Raw genomic sequence first — 17620 nt, 5'->3', positions numbered from 1 at the left:
CCTCACCATCGCGTTGCAATTCCTTCAAATCAAAGGTGACAGGATGCTCACGAATACTTGAAAGGCTAAAGCATCTAGGACTGGGACGGAAGCAGGACTTCTTTCATTGAGCAACAACAAATAAATGGCACAAAATATAACCCCCCCTCCCCTCCCAAAGGTTCCAACATTTTCAAAAAAGGAAAGGAGAAAATTGTTTTAAAACAAAAAATAGTTTACTATAAATAAAAAAAGTTTAAAATGCGTTGGCGTCACGATGAGCTATAAGTTATCTAGTTATCTCTGGTGCAAGGAATTCAACTTCTATCATTGTCGGTGATAATGAAGGTGCAGAAATAATGTTGACAGTCCCAAGGTGAAATGGCTATACATCTAACAGTTTAAAAAGCACTAGGCTCACGACGAGGTGCCAGTAATATTGTCATGTATTAATATGTTCAATATGTATAATGCCCCCTGGGCCTTCAAGGAATAATAAATGATGATATCTGCTGTTAAGAATCCGACCTCTGTCTTTGTTACGGATAATGAAGGTAAAGAAATATTATTGAGAGTCTCTATGGTCAATGATTTAATGATTTCATTCCCAAATCTGTTAGTGTGCCCGCCCAGTATTCTGGTATCAGAGAAATAAAGAGTACAGTCACCGCACGCGCGTGCGGCTGTGAACGACGATTGGGTTAAAAGGCTCATCTGAAGCCTTTGATGCTTCCAAGTTGTGTTCTCTGAGTCGATGGTTGACGCATCTCCCAGTTTGTCCGATGTACTGACTGCTGCAGGCTAGTGGAATTGAATAGACCTTTCTCTCTTCGCACTCCACGAACTTTGTGGCATGTTTTACATTGCACCCTCTGGGAGTGTTTGTAGTTGTCCCCGAGGTTCATTTCTTTATCCTGCAGAAACTAGCAGACGGAAAGTCCGTTGGAAAGAAACGTCATTCTCGACAGCCCTTGGGAGTAGTTCTGCCGAAAGTAGCGAGGTGGTGACTGGTATTGCTAGAAAGGGCGAATAATCGGTACACAAGCTACTGACACCGATCTAAGAGATGAAGAAGCGGATGAGCGGTACGTCAATTTTCACGCGAGAGGTTGCTTTGTCCCTCCCAAGCTTGGTGGCTCGATCCGGCGCGGGTGGCGCAGGCTTTCCCCCTTGCATAGATTTTTTTTCGCATAACCTCATTACAGCGCAACTGACTCATCCTCGACCCATAAATCTTTCGGAGAGGACCACATCCTAAAAATAGCGAGGCGCACGGCTCGACCGTTTTCGTCCAGGCGCTTCAAACCCGCTGACAAAGGGGAGACAAATTGTGGTTTCGGGATAATTCCGGTCACATGCGCTAAGCGCTACATATCGCAGTCTGTAGCGCAATTCGACGTCCTTCACTGGCTTAAAGATAAAAAAAAGTATCACCGCTGCCGCCCCACTTCCCTTTAACGGTTGGAGAGCGATGACGCACGCATCCCTCCCCAACCGTCCCTCTTGCAGAATGTCAACCCCGAAGAATAGACATCATTTATTTATTTTGACAGCGTTTACTGTATTTATATTTTTTTCACAATTTTTGCGACTTGGTGTTTCGGTTTTTGTACTTTATGTGAATTTTTCTTCTAGAGGTGGTTTCTTTAAAAATGTTATCGTTTATTTATTTACGAAAAAAAAAAACACACACGTTAAGAACGAGAAAAGGAGATAATCAAAATCATTTTTGAAAGGAATAAATATAGTATCTTTTTGTTTATAAGAAAATATACTCAGGTCACGCCTTTCAGTAAGAATGGTGCAATAAAAAAAAAAGTTGGAAATTTGCAGCCGATGCGAAAAAAAATTGGCGTGAGCCGTTTTTTCTTTTATAATTCGCGCAACTTGATGTGTAGTTGGGTAATTGAAAGTACTTGCCTTTGTCAATTCCGCTCAAGTTATTAGGATGAAACTTTCACGAGACGCTTCATTTGGAGTTTATAAAATGTGTATTTAAGAAAATCCAGATATGGTAGCCCATGAACTCGCACCTTGCACTCTTCATTGCCTCTGGGGTGTTACAAGTAGTTGTTCCCAAAATATTTATGGAGGAAGCTCTGAGAATGCGAATGCCGGAAATACGTTTTGACTCATATGCCAAGTCCACATACGCCGCGAAACTGAGTCACGAACTCCTGGAAGTTCGTAGGATCACGTGCCCTGTGTTACGTAGATTAATTAAGATTTCGGCCAATACATTTTTCTGACTTTGTCATTTGCCGCCTTTCCTCTCTAGGTTAGATTGTTTTCCTCTCTGAGATCTCTGCGGGTAGAAATTCTTTGAAAACCTTTCATATACCATATTACAGCACCCTTCAGAGCGGCCGGTGTTATTTGCTAAACTATATTCAGATCTGTTTTAGCTATGGAAGTTTCAACTGCTGCTTCACTGCGTGAACATAACACCCTTTATGTATAACCAGATAAATGTTTTTAGTAAAGCTTATTGGCATGAAGAGTAAAGTAACATTTGCACTCTTCCAATGAATCCTCGCTGTGTCCTTCACTCCAATCCTTGCTCCGTAGTTACCATTTTATGTGGAAATGACTCGCTAATTGCAAATTATAAGGGGCTGCCTAATTTGTTCGAGATTTTAGGAAAAGTGGGTCGTCGGAAAGGACAGAACACGAATAATTTAGTACGAAACCTTAACCTTAATAACAGGGTTTTAGTAAGGATGGAACAAGCGAACAGTCTCTTGATAAATCCTCTGAGCACCAATTAGGTTAATACCTTTCGCCAGCCTGCAACCACAAAAGCCGCAAGTTCCGAAAAGAACACCGGTATGTTACACAAACCGAACGGTGACTCAAGCATGATATCTCCTCATGAAAGTGAACCTTTCTACGACATAGAGTTGACAGTAGGCGGAGTGAGGTTGCAATCACCGTGATTATTTTCGGACGAGACCATGCACAGCCAACATAACACTCCGGAGGCGCCAGAATGTCGCTGCAGTTTCCCCATCTAATTAGGCAAGACGGTGGAAATATAGGCCATAAAACACGTCGGTTGTTGCCTTGGACTTTCAAATTAGCTTTCACATTCGATGCAGTTGGCCATCACACTGATTGCGGTCTTTTTCTGGAAGAAACTCCGAAGATGGCTGTCCTCTTGGTACTATAGCTGAACAGTTGCAATGTTTCTGACTCTCCGGGAATGCCAAGTAGAGACATCAAGGGAAAATAGGGTTCGAGTGGACGGTTTTCGGACCAAGTGCCGCCCGGCAAACATTTAAGCCGCTGAGACTACACTCGTGCTAAAACATGGATTCTTTGCAACCCGCACCATGTTTTGGTGAAAAAGATGCAGGGTGTGAGCGTACCTCTAAAAACGAATTTTAATCCCAAGCCAGCCCCATTAACTCTGCATGTGATTGCACCTGTATTTCATAGTCCTCTTCTTTATTGGTGGACATTTGCATAGTTCCTCCATAGATGTGAGCCGTTAACTTGCCACGTGATGTCGAGGGACGAACCCTCTCAGAGGCCTCTGCATGTATATCGTACCGCGATGCACACGAAGCACAAATATATCTCTAATCTTCTCCACCATTAAAAACGGCTATCCGTATTACACTCCAGTGGCTGGCCTCGGTGGCAAAATGAGAGGAGGTTCTTTTGTAACTCCGAGCTGAATGACCACAGGAGTGCCGTGGTGCGCCCGCAGTTACCACTGTCTAAAATGTTTAAAAAGAAACATTGACGACTGGTGTTTTGGATGCATCGTGGGTCAGTTTGCACTCAGGTTGGTCTAAGGGCTCATTCACACTGGAAGCGGATCCGCGTTCGCAAAGCGGTTGCGAACGCGGTTGTATAAGGATTCAGTACAATTGCACGCGCATTTGATGACATCAAATGCGCGTGCAAATGCACTGGATCTTTATACAACCGCGTTCGCAACCGCTTCGCGAACGCGGATCCGCTTCCAGTGTGAATGGGGGGTAAGAGTGTCGAAGAGAGTAGGGATATTTTCAACGTGTGTACGTATGATACGAACCCCCCAGTTTGTCACGCCAATTCCTCGCAAATCCTGAGACGACGCAACCCCGGTTCGCTTTTACAGGTTTCCGGCACTCCTCCTTCTGGGTCTGCTCGCGCAGACGCATACGATGACGGAAGCCACAGAAGAGCTGATTCCCAGTGTGTGTGAGCCCTCAGACCAGCCAATGTCCTGTCGCTGCGACGAAGTGCGGGACTCCGGCGTGGAGGGCGGCACGGAAGTGACGTGTTTCGTAGTCAGGACGTTGTCGGCTGACCACGCCGTCTTCAAGTCCCTTGAAAGGCAACCGTCAGTCATGGCGGTCACCTTCACCGCGTTCGGAGAGAAGTCCAAGCTGGACTTCGTGCCCAGTGCGTTCCTGCGTCGGAAACCGCTTCTCGAGCGCCTCAAATTCTCGCAGGCCGAGCTGGGCTCTCTGAAGAGTCACTCTTTCTACAACCTCTCCAAGCTCGCCGTCCTTTCTCTCGATTCCAACGGGATCACGCAGCTCCAGAAGGATTCTATCGCCCACTTACCACGGCTGAGGAAACTCGAACTGGGAGACAACAAACTCGAGCGTTTAACGACGCGCTCCTTCACGCACCTTCCCCTGCTGACCTACCTGTTCCTCGAGCGGAACCAGATCGAGGTCATCGAGGACTTCGCCTTCGCGGGGCTCTCGAAGCTGAAAGAGCTCGACCTAAGTGACAACGCGATGACTAACTTGACCGAGCGCACGTTCGAGGGCCTTTCCCAAGTGAAGCGTCTGGACTTGTTCAGGAACAAGCTGCGGCGGTTAGACGCCCGGGTCTTCGGCGCCATGCCCCTCCTGTCCGAACTCGACCTCAAGTACAACGAGATCTCCGAGGTGGATCCCGTGGCCTTTGACAGACTCGCGCACCTGACGGTCCTGTACCTCTCCCACAACCGGCTGCGTGTCTTGTCTGCAAACATGTTCGTCGGGGCGCCCAATCTGGTGACCGTGGACATTTCGCAGAACAGGCTGCTCACGCTTACCTGGAGGACGGTCGAGGACTTAAGGAAGATCGGCGCAGAGTCCTTCGACATGAGCCTCACTGGTGAGCCCCTTTCAATGAGACGTGAATATATGTTTTCTTTAGGTGGAACCATAAAAAATAAGGCAACTACGTTTAGTTTTCTGGATGTAAATAATATATCTTGAATTACGGCGCTTATGCATACCTGTAATGTCAAATGAGCAAAACCTGTTCATTCATAAATACAAAAAAGTAACGCTAGAGTAACTTACGTTATTTTTTAACAGTAAAGGTAAGACGTTCGTTTTATTTTGCGGTAACATAGGTTGGTAACGCGTTCCTTTTATTGCAAGGAGCGAGTAACGTCTTTCGTTACTTTTATTCGGTAACGCCTACAACACTGCACATGACCTACGCACCGTCAGTTCCGTCGCTAAATTTAGCGAGGAAACTGATAAAGATATAGGTTCTTTTTCACTCCTCGAAACGTCTGTTCAACGCATTTAAAACAAATTTACGCGATCGCTGCTAAAATGCTGCATTTCAATCATTATCTTACTTATGAAATAAAAGTCACTGCCATTTCTTTTTACTATCTTAGTTTTTTGTTTGAAGTTGCACGTATATGAATATATGATTCAATTTCTAAGGCTAAACACAGGAACTTGCTACGGAAAGCCAGGCCTCGCATCGCACGAGGCTCTGAATACAATGACCCAGCGGATCATTGTATTCATGAGCCTCTGTCTTGCTCCAAGCCGGTCAAACGACTCTCCGGGGTTCACTCAATGAGCCCGAACGATTTCAAGTGAGGCATGGCGGCGTTCTTTCGGGGCCTGATAGGTCCGATCTTGCGGGTCCCTCCCCGAAATCTCTCGGGTCTTTCAAGCAAACTCGGAAGCCGTCGTCGGCGTCCTCCCACCGGCCTCCCTCGGGGAGAGCTCCCGTGACGGAGTAGTCGAACAGCGGTGCCCGACTTTCCTCCTCGCGGAGCGGAATTTCTTCCGTATTCTGTGTTGCCGATAGAGTATAGCAGCTTGTTATTGCTACGCGCTACTGCCCGCAAAAACAAAAGGTGACATTATTCCGCGTGTCATTGTTCAACCCGGAGATTTGTCATTTCAGTTTGCAGGGGCCTGTGCCGCGGTAGTTGTTATAGAAACCCGTGAAATTAGGAAAAACCTCATTAGTTCTCTGTAATCATGAGTACATCCGCCTTGTTATGGCGTGGTAATTCGCGTCTCGTGAACATGGACTTCAATAGTCTGGAGAGCCAGTTATGCGGGAAAAACTGAGGGAGAGGAGATCATGCGAGCGCGCGGTGGCCCGGAAAGCTGAGCTCTGGTTGGAATGATTAGTGAGTACATGTAAAGATGGCTGCCTTTGTCTCTGCTCACACTTCGAACACATTCAAAGATTGAGCAGATACAAAGGCTTTGTGTCTACCCCCTAATCATTTAACCACAGCTCCGCGCTCTCGCGGCTCCGCGTGCTATAATAATTTCCACTTCCTCATTTTCTCTCCGTACATTGGCGTATTGCTCGGGAACAAACTGGGAAAATGCATGGATTTTTTGTCTTATTATTAAGGGCGACTCATATTATGAATGATGTTTTGCGAACGGAGGTAGTCGAGACCGGCTATAACGAAGTAAGTAATAACGAAATAGCGGATATAGCGAAGTTTCCCATTCCTGTTGACTTCGTTATAACCGCTCTCGACAACCACAGTAATGAAACATGACTCGAGGGGCGAACGCTTAGCCAGCGTGTTTCAATCACAGGAACAGAACGAAGCATGTTACAGCTCCCCACGGGAGTCTGGCTCGCTGACGCTACATCGTCATGTGCCTCGTTCCGGCGCTCTAATTGGCTCGCTAAGGCAGTAGCTTTGGCCATTTGTCTTATTATGAAAGAAAGTATTGAACGTATTGAACTATGAAGGGTGATTAATCCCTGCCGGTTCTCCGAGGCGCTTGTTGTAAATAAGCAACAGGCCACGACTGAGAGGCCACTCTTGGCATCTCCCTGCAGACAGGCATTTTGCTCAATGATAGCGCAGAGATTAGCATGCAACAGTGCAGTAGAGCACGTTTGCAATCGCTAATTCAGAATTCTTACGTGCGTAATGAGCGTGAGTCACACTATAACCACGTATAAAGCCGTGCCTTTTATCATTCGATTATCATGAATATTGACGCTCGAAACTGTTCCGTCACCACAATAATGCAACTGCACCCACATACATTTTTTTCAGCTGCAGGTAACCAGGTTGAATTCTTTTAATACAAAACTTCTACCGAAGACAACTCTGATTTTGCCTTAAAATGTGAAGCACGTGTGACGGTCGAACAGTGTTGGCCGGCTGCCAAATACCTGCGCCGCGATCTTCGCCGGCGCACGACGCAACTGCGGTGAAAATTACACAGGAGGACACTTAAGAGTGCTTACGTGTAGGAATGCGAAGGCATTGTAGTCCCGCGCGGTCGCATTACAGTCCACCAGAGAAAGCACACAACGAGCACAGATGAAGTCCAAAGCGCACCTTTTGCAGACGGCGCTCCGGCGGCGATATCACGCACCCCCACTGCGCACGCGAGGCGCTTCGCCCTCTTCCCGGCTTCTGTGACGAGGCATCTGCGTGGCTGTGTTTTTTATTGTGTTTTATTTCTGATGCGCGTCCGCTTTATCTTCAGTGGCACGTGCTTGATGACGTATTTTTATGTCCATCTTTCGGGCACAAGGCCGACGTCACCTTTTCGTGTAATGGGGCATATAAGGCTTTCGCCTTAAAGAAAGGGAACAGAGGCAGAGTGGACTGAAAGATGCTTCGAGAAGACTTCGCCAGCCGCGAAAGCTTCGAAAACAACAAGTGAACGGTTCAAAACGAGGACGTGGCGACCCCTGACACAGTGTGGGAGCCTGAAACTGGAGTATGTGTTATCTGCGTTCCTTGTAAAACGCAGTTCTGCATGTGCTATGACGGCATGATCGATACATTGAAATATAACGGCAGTATTTATTTCACAGATGACCAGGGTCACAATCTCTCCAGAAATATCGGCTCTGTGACGACACAAAATCCAGAATAATGAAGTGAAGACGCTCGCGCTACCCTTTGGGAGACATCACCAATCGCGAGGGACGTGTGCCTCGGCGACCGAGACAATAACTGGAGTGACTATAACCGACGTACTAACCCCTGTAAGTGGCCTCAATCGTAGATACCCGTACGCTCTAAAACAAGTTTGTGCGTATACTTTCACGCACAACACTCGGAGAGCCAATCGCCGCAACTTACGGAGGCAGCTCAGCGAATGACAATGCCGAAACATACGTTTAGACCAAAAAACGCAGTCTGAGTTTTGACATTAAGCGATGCAAAACGTCACGCTTGCATTGCTTAATGTCTTTAGATCACTGTGCTTGGTCTAAACCACAGTGATCTAAAGATATGTTTCGGCATTGTCATTCGCTGAGCTGCCTCCGTAAGTTGCGGTGATTGGCTCTCCGAGTGTTGTGTGGGAAAGCAGACTCACGGGCTTTTTTTAGAGTGTAGGCGAGAAACAAAAAGAAAGAGGGGCGCCGAATATTATCAGTGCTGATTATTTACGTCACGACCGTTGTGGTCTATCTTTTGCTTGGACGGTTCCGCCTCGCTCTTCCTTGCCGTCGTGGGTTTCGTCTCGCAGGTCTTGTTTATCGAGACGGACGTACTCAGGAGCTCGTGCACGTATGCCGCCTCGCGATGACCTGGTAACACCAATCACAGTTCTTCCTTTTCAGGGCCCATCGATTATATATCTGTTTTCTTTTCTTTATTTGTGTGTGTTTGTGTGCGAGGGAAAAAAGGGGGGGGGGAATGCTTATTTTTATCTAATTTGATCTTGTTGCAATTTTTTTGTCATTTGTTGTATTGTTGGTTTATCTGTGTATTGCTGACTTCTGCTATAGCCCCAATGAAATAGACAGGTCTAGATAAAAAAAAAATATATACATAGAAATCCTTTCTTTTCTTCAGCTAACGCTCGGACCTATTTCTTAATATAATATGATGTATAAGCGCTGCTCAGGTATTGTCAGCTGCCTATCATCTGCCATGAGCAACAGCTTCGACGGTGCGATACACAGCTGGTGAACGCTCCCGTCAGCACGCGCTTAGCGCGAGGTCAGCGCTAGGCTTGTGGCGCTTCGCTGCATGTGTGAACAGGCCTTTATTGTTCGAGTCGCCAAGGAGCACAATTACGTTTGCCGCCGTGCGCCACCAGAGTCGCGCAATGGGCGCACCACAAGAGCTCGGGTCCTTTGCTTCAGAGCTTCGGAAAACAAGCAAACATGCGGTTATTCCAGCACCACGTCAACTAAACAATCGGCCGCTGCTTTCTTTTTTTTAAATATTAACACGCCGAATACGCTGTATCCCCGGCAGCACCGAGTCCACCAGCTGTGGTTGTAAAACGAGAAGCGGAGTAAAAAAAAAGCAAAAAAGAGTAAGCAAAGACAGAAGGACTCCATGCCTGCAAACTAATGGACATCACCGTTGACTACAATAAAGTGGACTTCAATATCGCTTTTTTTGACGAAAACTTGACCTACGCAACCTAAGCACCTCGGCAAACCAAATACTACAATTATCGTTGCCTTTTCTATAGTAAAAATACAACCAAGCATTGCAACACGCCGTTTTGCGGGAGTGATTGAATTGTGTTTAAGGCAATCTCTACCGTAGCTGACCGTATATGACTTAATTTCTTTTTTTTAGGCATTAACAATTGACCAAGCGCGCAGAAAATCCATCTGAAGTTCGAAAAGGCCGTTGATTTGTGCATAAAAAATATTACGGCATTGGATATCATTTATCATTTAAATAACGCCCGAAATACAAATATTTTGGTGTAACTATATCGTGCTACTTTCGCTGCTCTTAGTACATTCCAAACTGCTATTCATCACCATTTCCCAAATTACGCATGCGTCGTCAAAAACTCAAGAAAGGCATCACGGAGAGTATCCCATCAAATTTTAAGCGTAATGATCCTTGATGCGGTCGAAGTTGGAATCTGCTAAAATGCGAAATAAAAAAAAAAATTCGAAACTTAATAAGGTAAAGCAAATTGAGCTATTTATGGAAAGTGTAAGACGCTAAATTTTACATCATCATAATTGGCAGCAAAGAAACTAAACCATTCCGAGCAGCGTAGAAAGATTAAAATATTAAACTTTTTCGCTCTATTTTTATAATATGCTGCCCATAGATTTTGTTCATATGTGATTATCTTCTAGAAAATCCGGAAATCTATCACTATTCTGTAGTGTCAATATTCGCTCGAACTAACATTTTCAAATAATCTTACTATCCTCGCACATGCGCCCCAAGAAGAGAGATTAATTGGCAAAACCTTTGTCAGACTATAATAATGAAAACACTTTCAATCAGTCGACCCCCGCCCCCCTCCCCAATATCTAAATAAATGAGTGATTTCAAAAAAGCCCTCTAAACTTTCAGAATTCCTTTATCTTGTGCAGTGTGTCGAACCGAAAAAAATACGGGTTCGGTTACGGTTCAGGTTCAGGTAAATTTATTTTGTTCCGGTTCAGTTCCGGTTTGATTAATTCGATCCGCGAACCGGTTCGCGAACCGGTTCGGGGCGCTGAACCGGTTCGCGAACCGGTTCGGAAATTATAAATGACAAATTGCAACATCAAAATAAATTACAAATAAAACATCTGAAATCAGCACATACGAAACGGGATACATCGTAGTGTAAGGCTCAGGGATTTCTACCAGGAATGGTTTCTTTATGTGCACTCAAAGGTTACCTCACCGACGTTTACGCATTCGGACTTCATCTAATTGGGTCCGACGCAGTAGCTGTAAAATCCGCGACCTCCTTACAAACCCACTTACAAGTAGAACTCGCTAACTATCCCGCCACCTCGGCGTGTAAGCAATTGAAGGAACAGTGGGGAGAAAATACAGCTTTCTTTATTTGAACTAGCCTTCGGTAACTCAAATTAGACCCTTAAAGAAGTTTTAATTAAACAAGATACGGAATATGAAAAACACTTCAGCGAACGCAACGCCAGAAAGACGTAATAGGATAAATATTAAAATAGAAGAGTTCGCTGTCCGTGCAAGCCGCGACCAGCGCAATACTGGTTCCTATGTCAAGATTCATGGATGCAGCGTTTGTCAAGATTCATGGATGCAGCGTTTATATTCCTAAGACTGAGTGGAGAAAAAAAATATGTAAGCGAGGTGTGTGTCAGTTGACGGCACTTAAAAAACAAATGGCATTGATAGCACATTCATTGTCAACAGCTCGTGGCCGAACCGTTTTGACATGAGCCGGTAACCGTTATTTTTTTTCCGGTTCAGTTCCGGTTCGGGTTCATCGCGATAACAATATAATGGTTCGGGTTCGGGTTCAGTTCGGGAAAAAATACCGGTTCGGTTCCGGTTTTCGGTTCGGTTCGGTTCCGGTTCGACACCCTGAACTTGTGTTTTATATACTCCTTTTGCGATTCAGATGTTACAATATAAATGGTTGACTGATGATTGCTTATGCTGGCAATGTAATTATGCAGTTATTTCGTTCGTGTTGCTTTTAGTGGGCCTTTTTATTTGAGTGGAAAATAGTTGTAGAAATGTGTTTTTTGTTTTACATTTTGGAGAGACTTACAGTTGCCTGATTTTGAACTTCACACCTCCTGGTGAATACTCCAAAGACCCGCCGTACGTTCAAAATGCACATAAGTATGGAAAAACAAAATATGCTACAGTATATTTAGTACATTCTTACTGTCCTTTATGTTGTAGTGATCTTCAGCGCGCTTCGGCCCAAGTTTTGGATACTTAGGGCATTGTAAGCTTTATAAAATCCGGTTGAATATTTTAATAGGTAAAAAAAGCTAACCGGGGAAAAAAAAAGTCTGGTAAGTACAGTCGCGGACGATACGAAAATGTCCAGACAAGTGCCTGGCTCCGAAGATTTATCGAACGAAAAATGGCTGATTTATTATCGAAGCTGTTGTTTACACGAGCGGCATTTATAACAGATTTTCAATTTCTGTATAAGTTCTCCCCACTTGGTTGGCAAACCACAACCATGCCAATACCGATAGTAGGTGCGCTCCGTGAAATAAAACAGAAACTGCTTGTTGTCATTTCTCTTGCGAACTTCCGAAACTAACTTTCTAACTTCCAAAAATGATCGTCCACCATGCTGGATCTCTAGATTTAGCCACGCTTAATTTCATCATTAGTTACGAAAGGCCGTTACCTTCGGCGAAATGAGCATCGATGCAGCGACAATTGGTCAAACGTAGAGTGACGACAAAACAGTCGCTGGAGCTACGTAATGGTTCAGATACCTTCTGATAGATAGCGCGGCAGGCGGTGTAAGCCACATTCTCGCCGGGTCTTTTAATATCATTCTCAATTGTATACCTCTCGCAAGTTGCTGAAACAAATATGCGAGTAGAAAAATATGCTCCTGGATGTTGTTATTTTATTCCAAAGTTATTTTCTAAACATTCCGCAAATCAACAAAAAAACACACAACCTCGTCTTTATCTTTTGCACAAGTGACTCGTTGTTTTCTGTAAGTCATTCACACGATGAAGGGAAGCCAACTATCCGGAAAACCTGCAAATATCGAGAGACAAGTGAGGAACACAGGTGGGCAATATGAAGTTTTAGCAGTTTTTCCGATATCGTCAATAGCAATACCCCATACACCCTCGACGCCTTTGCGCGTGCAGCGTGTCGTCATAGGGTACCGTTGTCGCATTTATCGAAATGATTTACTAATGATTTACACACCGGCCGGCATTATCCTGAGTTTTCCTGGACGTTAAAAGCACATTTTTGATTTTTCTACACAGTAAGCTCAAAATATAGAGAAAAAAAATGATACACGTTGTGTTTGGGAGACACTGACTTTGGGCATATTTGATAGAGTGTTGGATTACTTTTTTTTTTACCCAGCCATAGCGTAACTTGATAAACCTCGAGCCAAACGGCATTGCCTTCCAAATAATAAACATCGAGGGAAGCTCTCATAGGTTTTTGGTTTCTGGAAAGTTGTTCCCCACTACGATGATCAGTGACATCTGTCACAGGAAAAGTTCGATGGAGCAGACGTTGGCAAATGTTGTAAACAAGGCACATAAAAAAACTTAATTAGAAATAAAGGCTGCAACAGTCTCTCCTTTACTCCTACTTTTTTTCTTTGGGGTGGGGGGGGGGGGGGGTTGTAGGTGGTTTATGAAAGCGCACTCGGTGCGTTTGTATAAGCCGAGAGTGTCGAGCACCGCTGGTTTGAAAATACCCGAAGCGCTGCATCTCGCTTCATTTTGCAGCGGAAGCAGCTCTATACGGTTCGAGAACAATGGGCGTGTTCTCGTTCCTCCGAGTCGAGATGTTTTTTAAGCTGAATGCACACAGACAAAAGCGCGTGCAAGCGCGACTTTAAACAGCCGTGGTTCCTGCATGTACGCCCCTATTGTGCATTCGAAATTTTGTACGGGGTGGGGTAAGCAGCTACGAGTTGTTCACGCTGCTTTGGCCAGCTGGTCGCCGAACCTCGCTCCTTCCAAAGAAGTTACTTGAATGCAAGGTCTGTATGAATGAAAGCAAACGTCGTGCGACGTAGAGAGCGACATGGGAAAACTATTTTGTTTCTGCTTCTATTAACTTTTGCGGCGAATTCAAGCTTTAAGATTCTGTGAACCTCGGTGGTGAAAGAGTTGTGCTAACTTCCGGAATGTTGGGCGGCGTGTTTCTTTCCCCAACGGAGAGTCAGCGCAGATCATTCGTTAAATTACTACTAAATCGCCAAGTTACAAACGCGTTTAGTGTTTTGTACGTGTCTGGGTGTTAACGTCTGCGAACTATAGCGCTTCACGCAAAACGAGTGAACTCAAGAAGGGACTTCCATTACACTATTTTTCTTCTTCGTTTAGTGGTCCCTCGAAGTGCAGAGTGCGTAGATTTCCGGCGTCCACTCTCCCAAGTTTCTGCGTGAGTGCTGGCTACTATGCTCTTGGGACGCCAGTATATGTTTATCGAGTAACGAGCCCCGTCTGAAGTGTTGTCTGCGAACTGCAAACGAAGGACAGCCCAAGTTCCATCCACCCGTAAATAACATTGGTATATTTTGCCGATGTATCAGTTTTTATCACGTTTTATGCTGCATACTACCGATGCTCATAAATAAATGTCAAAAATATACGCGAAGATGGGTGCTGACTGTGTTAGTTTTGCGGGAAACTACTCTCCGGAAATGGCGACCGCGGAAGCGAGGGAGAGCAGAGAGGGTGTACGCATGCGCAGAGGCTCACTGGGGAAAAGTCAATTATTGGGATATGTTTTGGGTCAACTTCACCAGTAATTATTGGCAAAAACAAAATGGGGTCCATACTTGTTATTGAAGCAGAAGCAGGATTGTCATTGGACCGGCACAGAGCGGTCCTCTTGTTGACTGAGTGACCAAATGAACACTTGAAAGGCTTTCCAAGTGCACAGCAGTGCAGGATTCCTGTAGATAATTCTGAGAGAGTGTGTTGCGCTTCGTACGAAATTTATTTTGACAGACATTAGACCGGACTCAAAAATTAAAAAAGAAAATGTCCTACTTAAAAAAAAAAAAAGGTACGGAGAAAAAATTAAACGCACTGTTCTCGCCGCAGGTGGGTAAACCTTTCTCGAGCCACAAAAACAGTACTAACGAGATAAAGATCCGACTCTAGACGAGATAATAACAAGTGAAAGAAAAAGAGAGTAGTCGAATCATGGGAAAAACCCCGTACTGTTTCCTTTTTCGACAACACCCGCAAGGAGTTCGGTCACGGTAGCAGCATTTTTAGATGCCCTTGTCCCGGGTTGGAAGCGAATCCGCAAAATACTATTTTCTCGGACGCCGTGCTCCACGCAGAAACGTGGTCGGAATGTGGATAGTGCAGCCGAAATGAAAAAAGGACTTGTGTCGAGATGCCACTTTGGACAACCACTAAACACTCTCGAAAGTGACCCTTGTCGCCTCCCTTTGTTCTCGCGTCTCCTGGTGCACTTTCCTGCCATGGATGGTGAAAAATCATCCGTACTATTTCTTACATAAAAATAAAAATAAGCCCTGGTACAGTCCTATGAAACATGTTGGCTCGCGTCTACTCTTAAAGGCGCACCTTTTTAAGAGGAACTTAAGTTTAATATATACCGCTCAGAATTAATTCTTGGTGCTCATATATTACGGAATACGGGGTGTCCCAAACATTTACAAGGTTGTTTTCTCCGAAAAAGTGAACTACGAATCACCGAACGCTATTTTCCGCCCAAATGTGACTCAAGTGGTCCAAACGACACACCAGAGTTTCAAACTGACCGTGAACTTACAGAAACGTAATGAGTGATTTTTTTTCAAATTTTCTATGGGAAAATGGCAGCCGACGGAGCTTTCGAATACGTGGAGCTGAATGACGCCAGTTAGCAAAAGAGGGAAAAACGGGGCCTATTTTTGTATACAAATTTTCGGGAAATCACATATTGCTTTTCAATGATATAACAGTTAGTCCTTTAACTTCGGGATCTGGCTAGAACCGCTCCCGCTACACTCCGGGCGGGAATGAGCTTTCGGCAAAGCGTACTTTATTTGTTCGGTGAATAAAAACCCATAACTCTTTTATACCCTTTACGATTTTTTTTTCTCCACGAAATGGCAATCATAAAGAAAAGGGAGGAACGAGCAGCGTTTGCCCTTTTAGCTTGCAAACAGAAGGGACCACGTGATCTGGCGCCTACTCCGCCAAGGTTGATCATAGCCACTCAATGGGATTGGAAGAGGACGGGCAACGGTGCCGAAATCGCTACATAGTTAAAGTTCGGCTATTTACGTCACCGCAGCGATTGGACGCCAGTCTCTACACATATGTTTACCGAGGCTTTGATTGCGAGGGACACACGTCGAGTGTTCACGCAATGCAGCTGTCCCATCAGAGTCGCTTTCTATGATAGCCGCCGGGTGGTGCACGGAAACATTCGATGTCAAAAGCCCCGTGTCATATGCCCCTCGGCTAACGCCCCGGCCTTTTTGCCCCACTTTAAAAAGCCCCAGTTTCAGAAGCCCATGACCGGAATCCCCCGTGTCAGGTGGCCGGGTCCTCAGCGCGAGGGCGGAGCATTCTGCTTTTAACTAAGAAACAGCAGGTGTGCACGCGAGGTTGTGCAGCGGAGTCATGCCGTATCCGGGAATCAAGTAAGAAAGAATTGGATAAAAGTTCCCGTTCTTCGGGCGTACTCAATACACATTCACGTCCTGTGACGTTACAAGGGAGAACCGGGAGAAAATATCAGTCACTGGCAAAACATTTAAAGTTACAATTTCTATAAATAAGTCTTGTACAAAAGCACTCGTTGTCTCTCAAGCACACGGGGATTCACAGTTCCAACGGGTCTGTCGAAATTGTTAACCCGCAGCCCATGGCGCCGTACTTTTTAGATATACAGCACCAAACGCCACTTCCCATTTTTACGTTGTCTTAAAAATATTTTTATCCATCTAGGTAGATGAAGTCTATAACTCTACGTCTGAGTATACTTCTATGACAGCAGGGTGCATCGCTTCATTTTGCTGTTTCTCGCATTTAAAAAGCCTTTGTAGACCCTCAAAGGATTAGGTAAATACATAGAGCAATGCTTTTTGTAGCGCGAAGAGGATGGGAAGGGGAAAATAAGGGACGGGGCTTTTGGCACTTGGGGAATACAGGACGGGGTAAATGAACGCGGGATTTTCGAAACGTAGGGATAATGGTGCGGGGCTTTTGCGACGGGGATTCTGCACGCGGGGCAATCGTGCTACACCCCCCCCCCCCCTACCCCCCGATGGTGCACTTCCAGAGATTATACGTCTACTCTCGATACCCACGACTACCGTAATATAGCGAAAGTTAAACCACCCTTATTTTTAACGTGATATTTTTTTAAGCACAAAAAGACAGTTTTTTTTAGTAATGGTAGTACCCTGGTAAAATGGTGACCTCGGCCGAAATTGGGTTAGTTAGCTACGGCGGGAGATAAGTGAAAATTAATGACTGGAAGGGCAGCTGTCCATGCTCCATTGCCCCTCAATGTGAAAACAATTTTGTAAGGTCAGAGAGTATAAAAATATTAAATTGCACTTTTTTTGTCCTCGCTCACCGAAAGTTAGCGCGCTCCTGATTTTCACAGGATTTGCGCTCACTTTTATTTGGGCTACCTCTCGGGATGTTGCTGGAGGTTAGCAAAATGCGCGAAGAAGAAAAGAAATATATCGTTAAGTGGCATTACGTGTTAGTATACTTGAACAAGCACTGTAGTGCCCGTAAGCTCGAATAAATTCAGAAACATTCCAATTCTATGTTATTACACTGCTCTGGCGATAAAGTGAATATGTAGCGTATCAGTTTATTCAACAAAATCAGCTTCTGCAGCTATTCGCACAGTTCAGTATCAAAGGGACAGCTATTAGAGAGAGGCTTTAAGAGCGCAACCTCAAACACATGACTTGAGTATGCGCCGCATTGGGTTGTGGATTGCTCCCACCCGTGATAGTTAAGTCACTCGAGAGACTGAAAATAGAGG

The 17620-nt window shown here is 45.0% G+C and overlaps 1 protein-coding gene across 1 annotated transcript in view; it reads left to right on the top strand.

Moving 5' to 3' along the window:
• Nucleotides 1–17620, top strand: part of LOC115330148 (insulin-like growth factor-binding protein complex acid labile subunit) — a 66253-nt gene that overhangs the window by 35376 nt on the left and 13257 nt on the right. Inside the window, exon 2 of the mRNA XM_040210940.3 lies at nucleotides 4088–5082. Within this exon, the coding sequence (XP_040066874.1) occupies nucleotides 4088–5082 (995 nt within the window). The remainder of the gene's footprint in view (nucleotides 1–4087; nucleotides 5083–17620) is intronic.

This window comes from Ixodes scapularis, unplaced genomic scaffold (genome assembly GCF_016920785.2).
Source record: "Ixodes scapularis isolate PalLabHiFi unplaced genomic scaffold, ASM1692078v2 ptg000376l_1__unscaffolded, whole genome shotgun sequence".
NCBI classification, from domain to species: domain Eukaryota; kingdom Metazoa; phylum Arthropoda; class Arachnida; order Ixodida; family Ixodidae; genus Ixodes; species Ixodes scapularis.
This window is presented reverse-complemented; position numbering and strand designations above follow the sequence as displayed.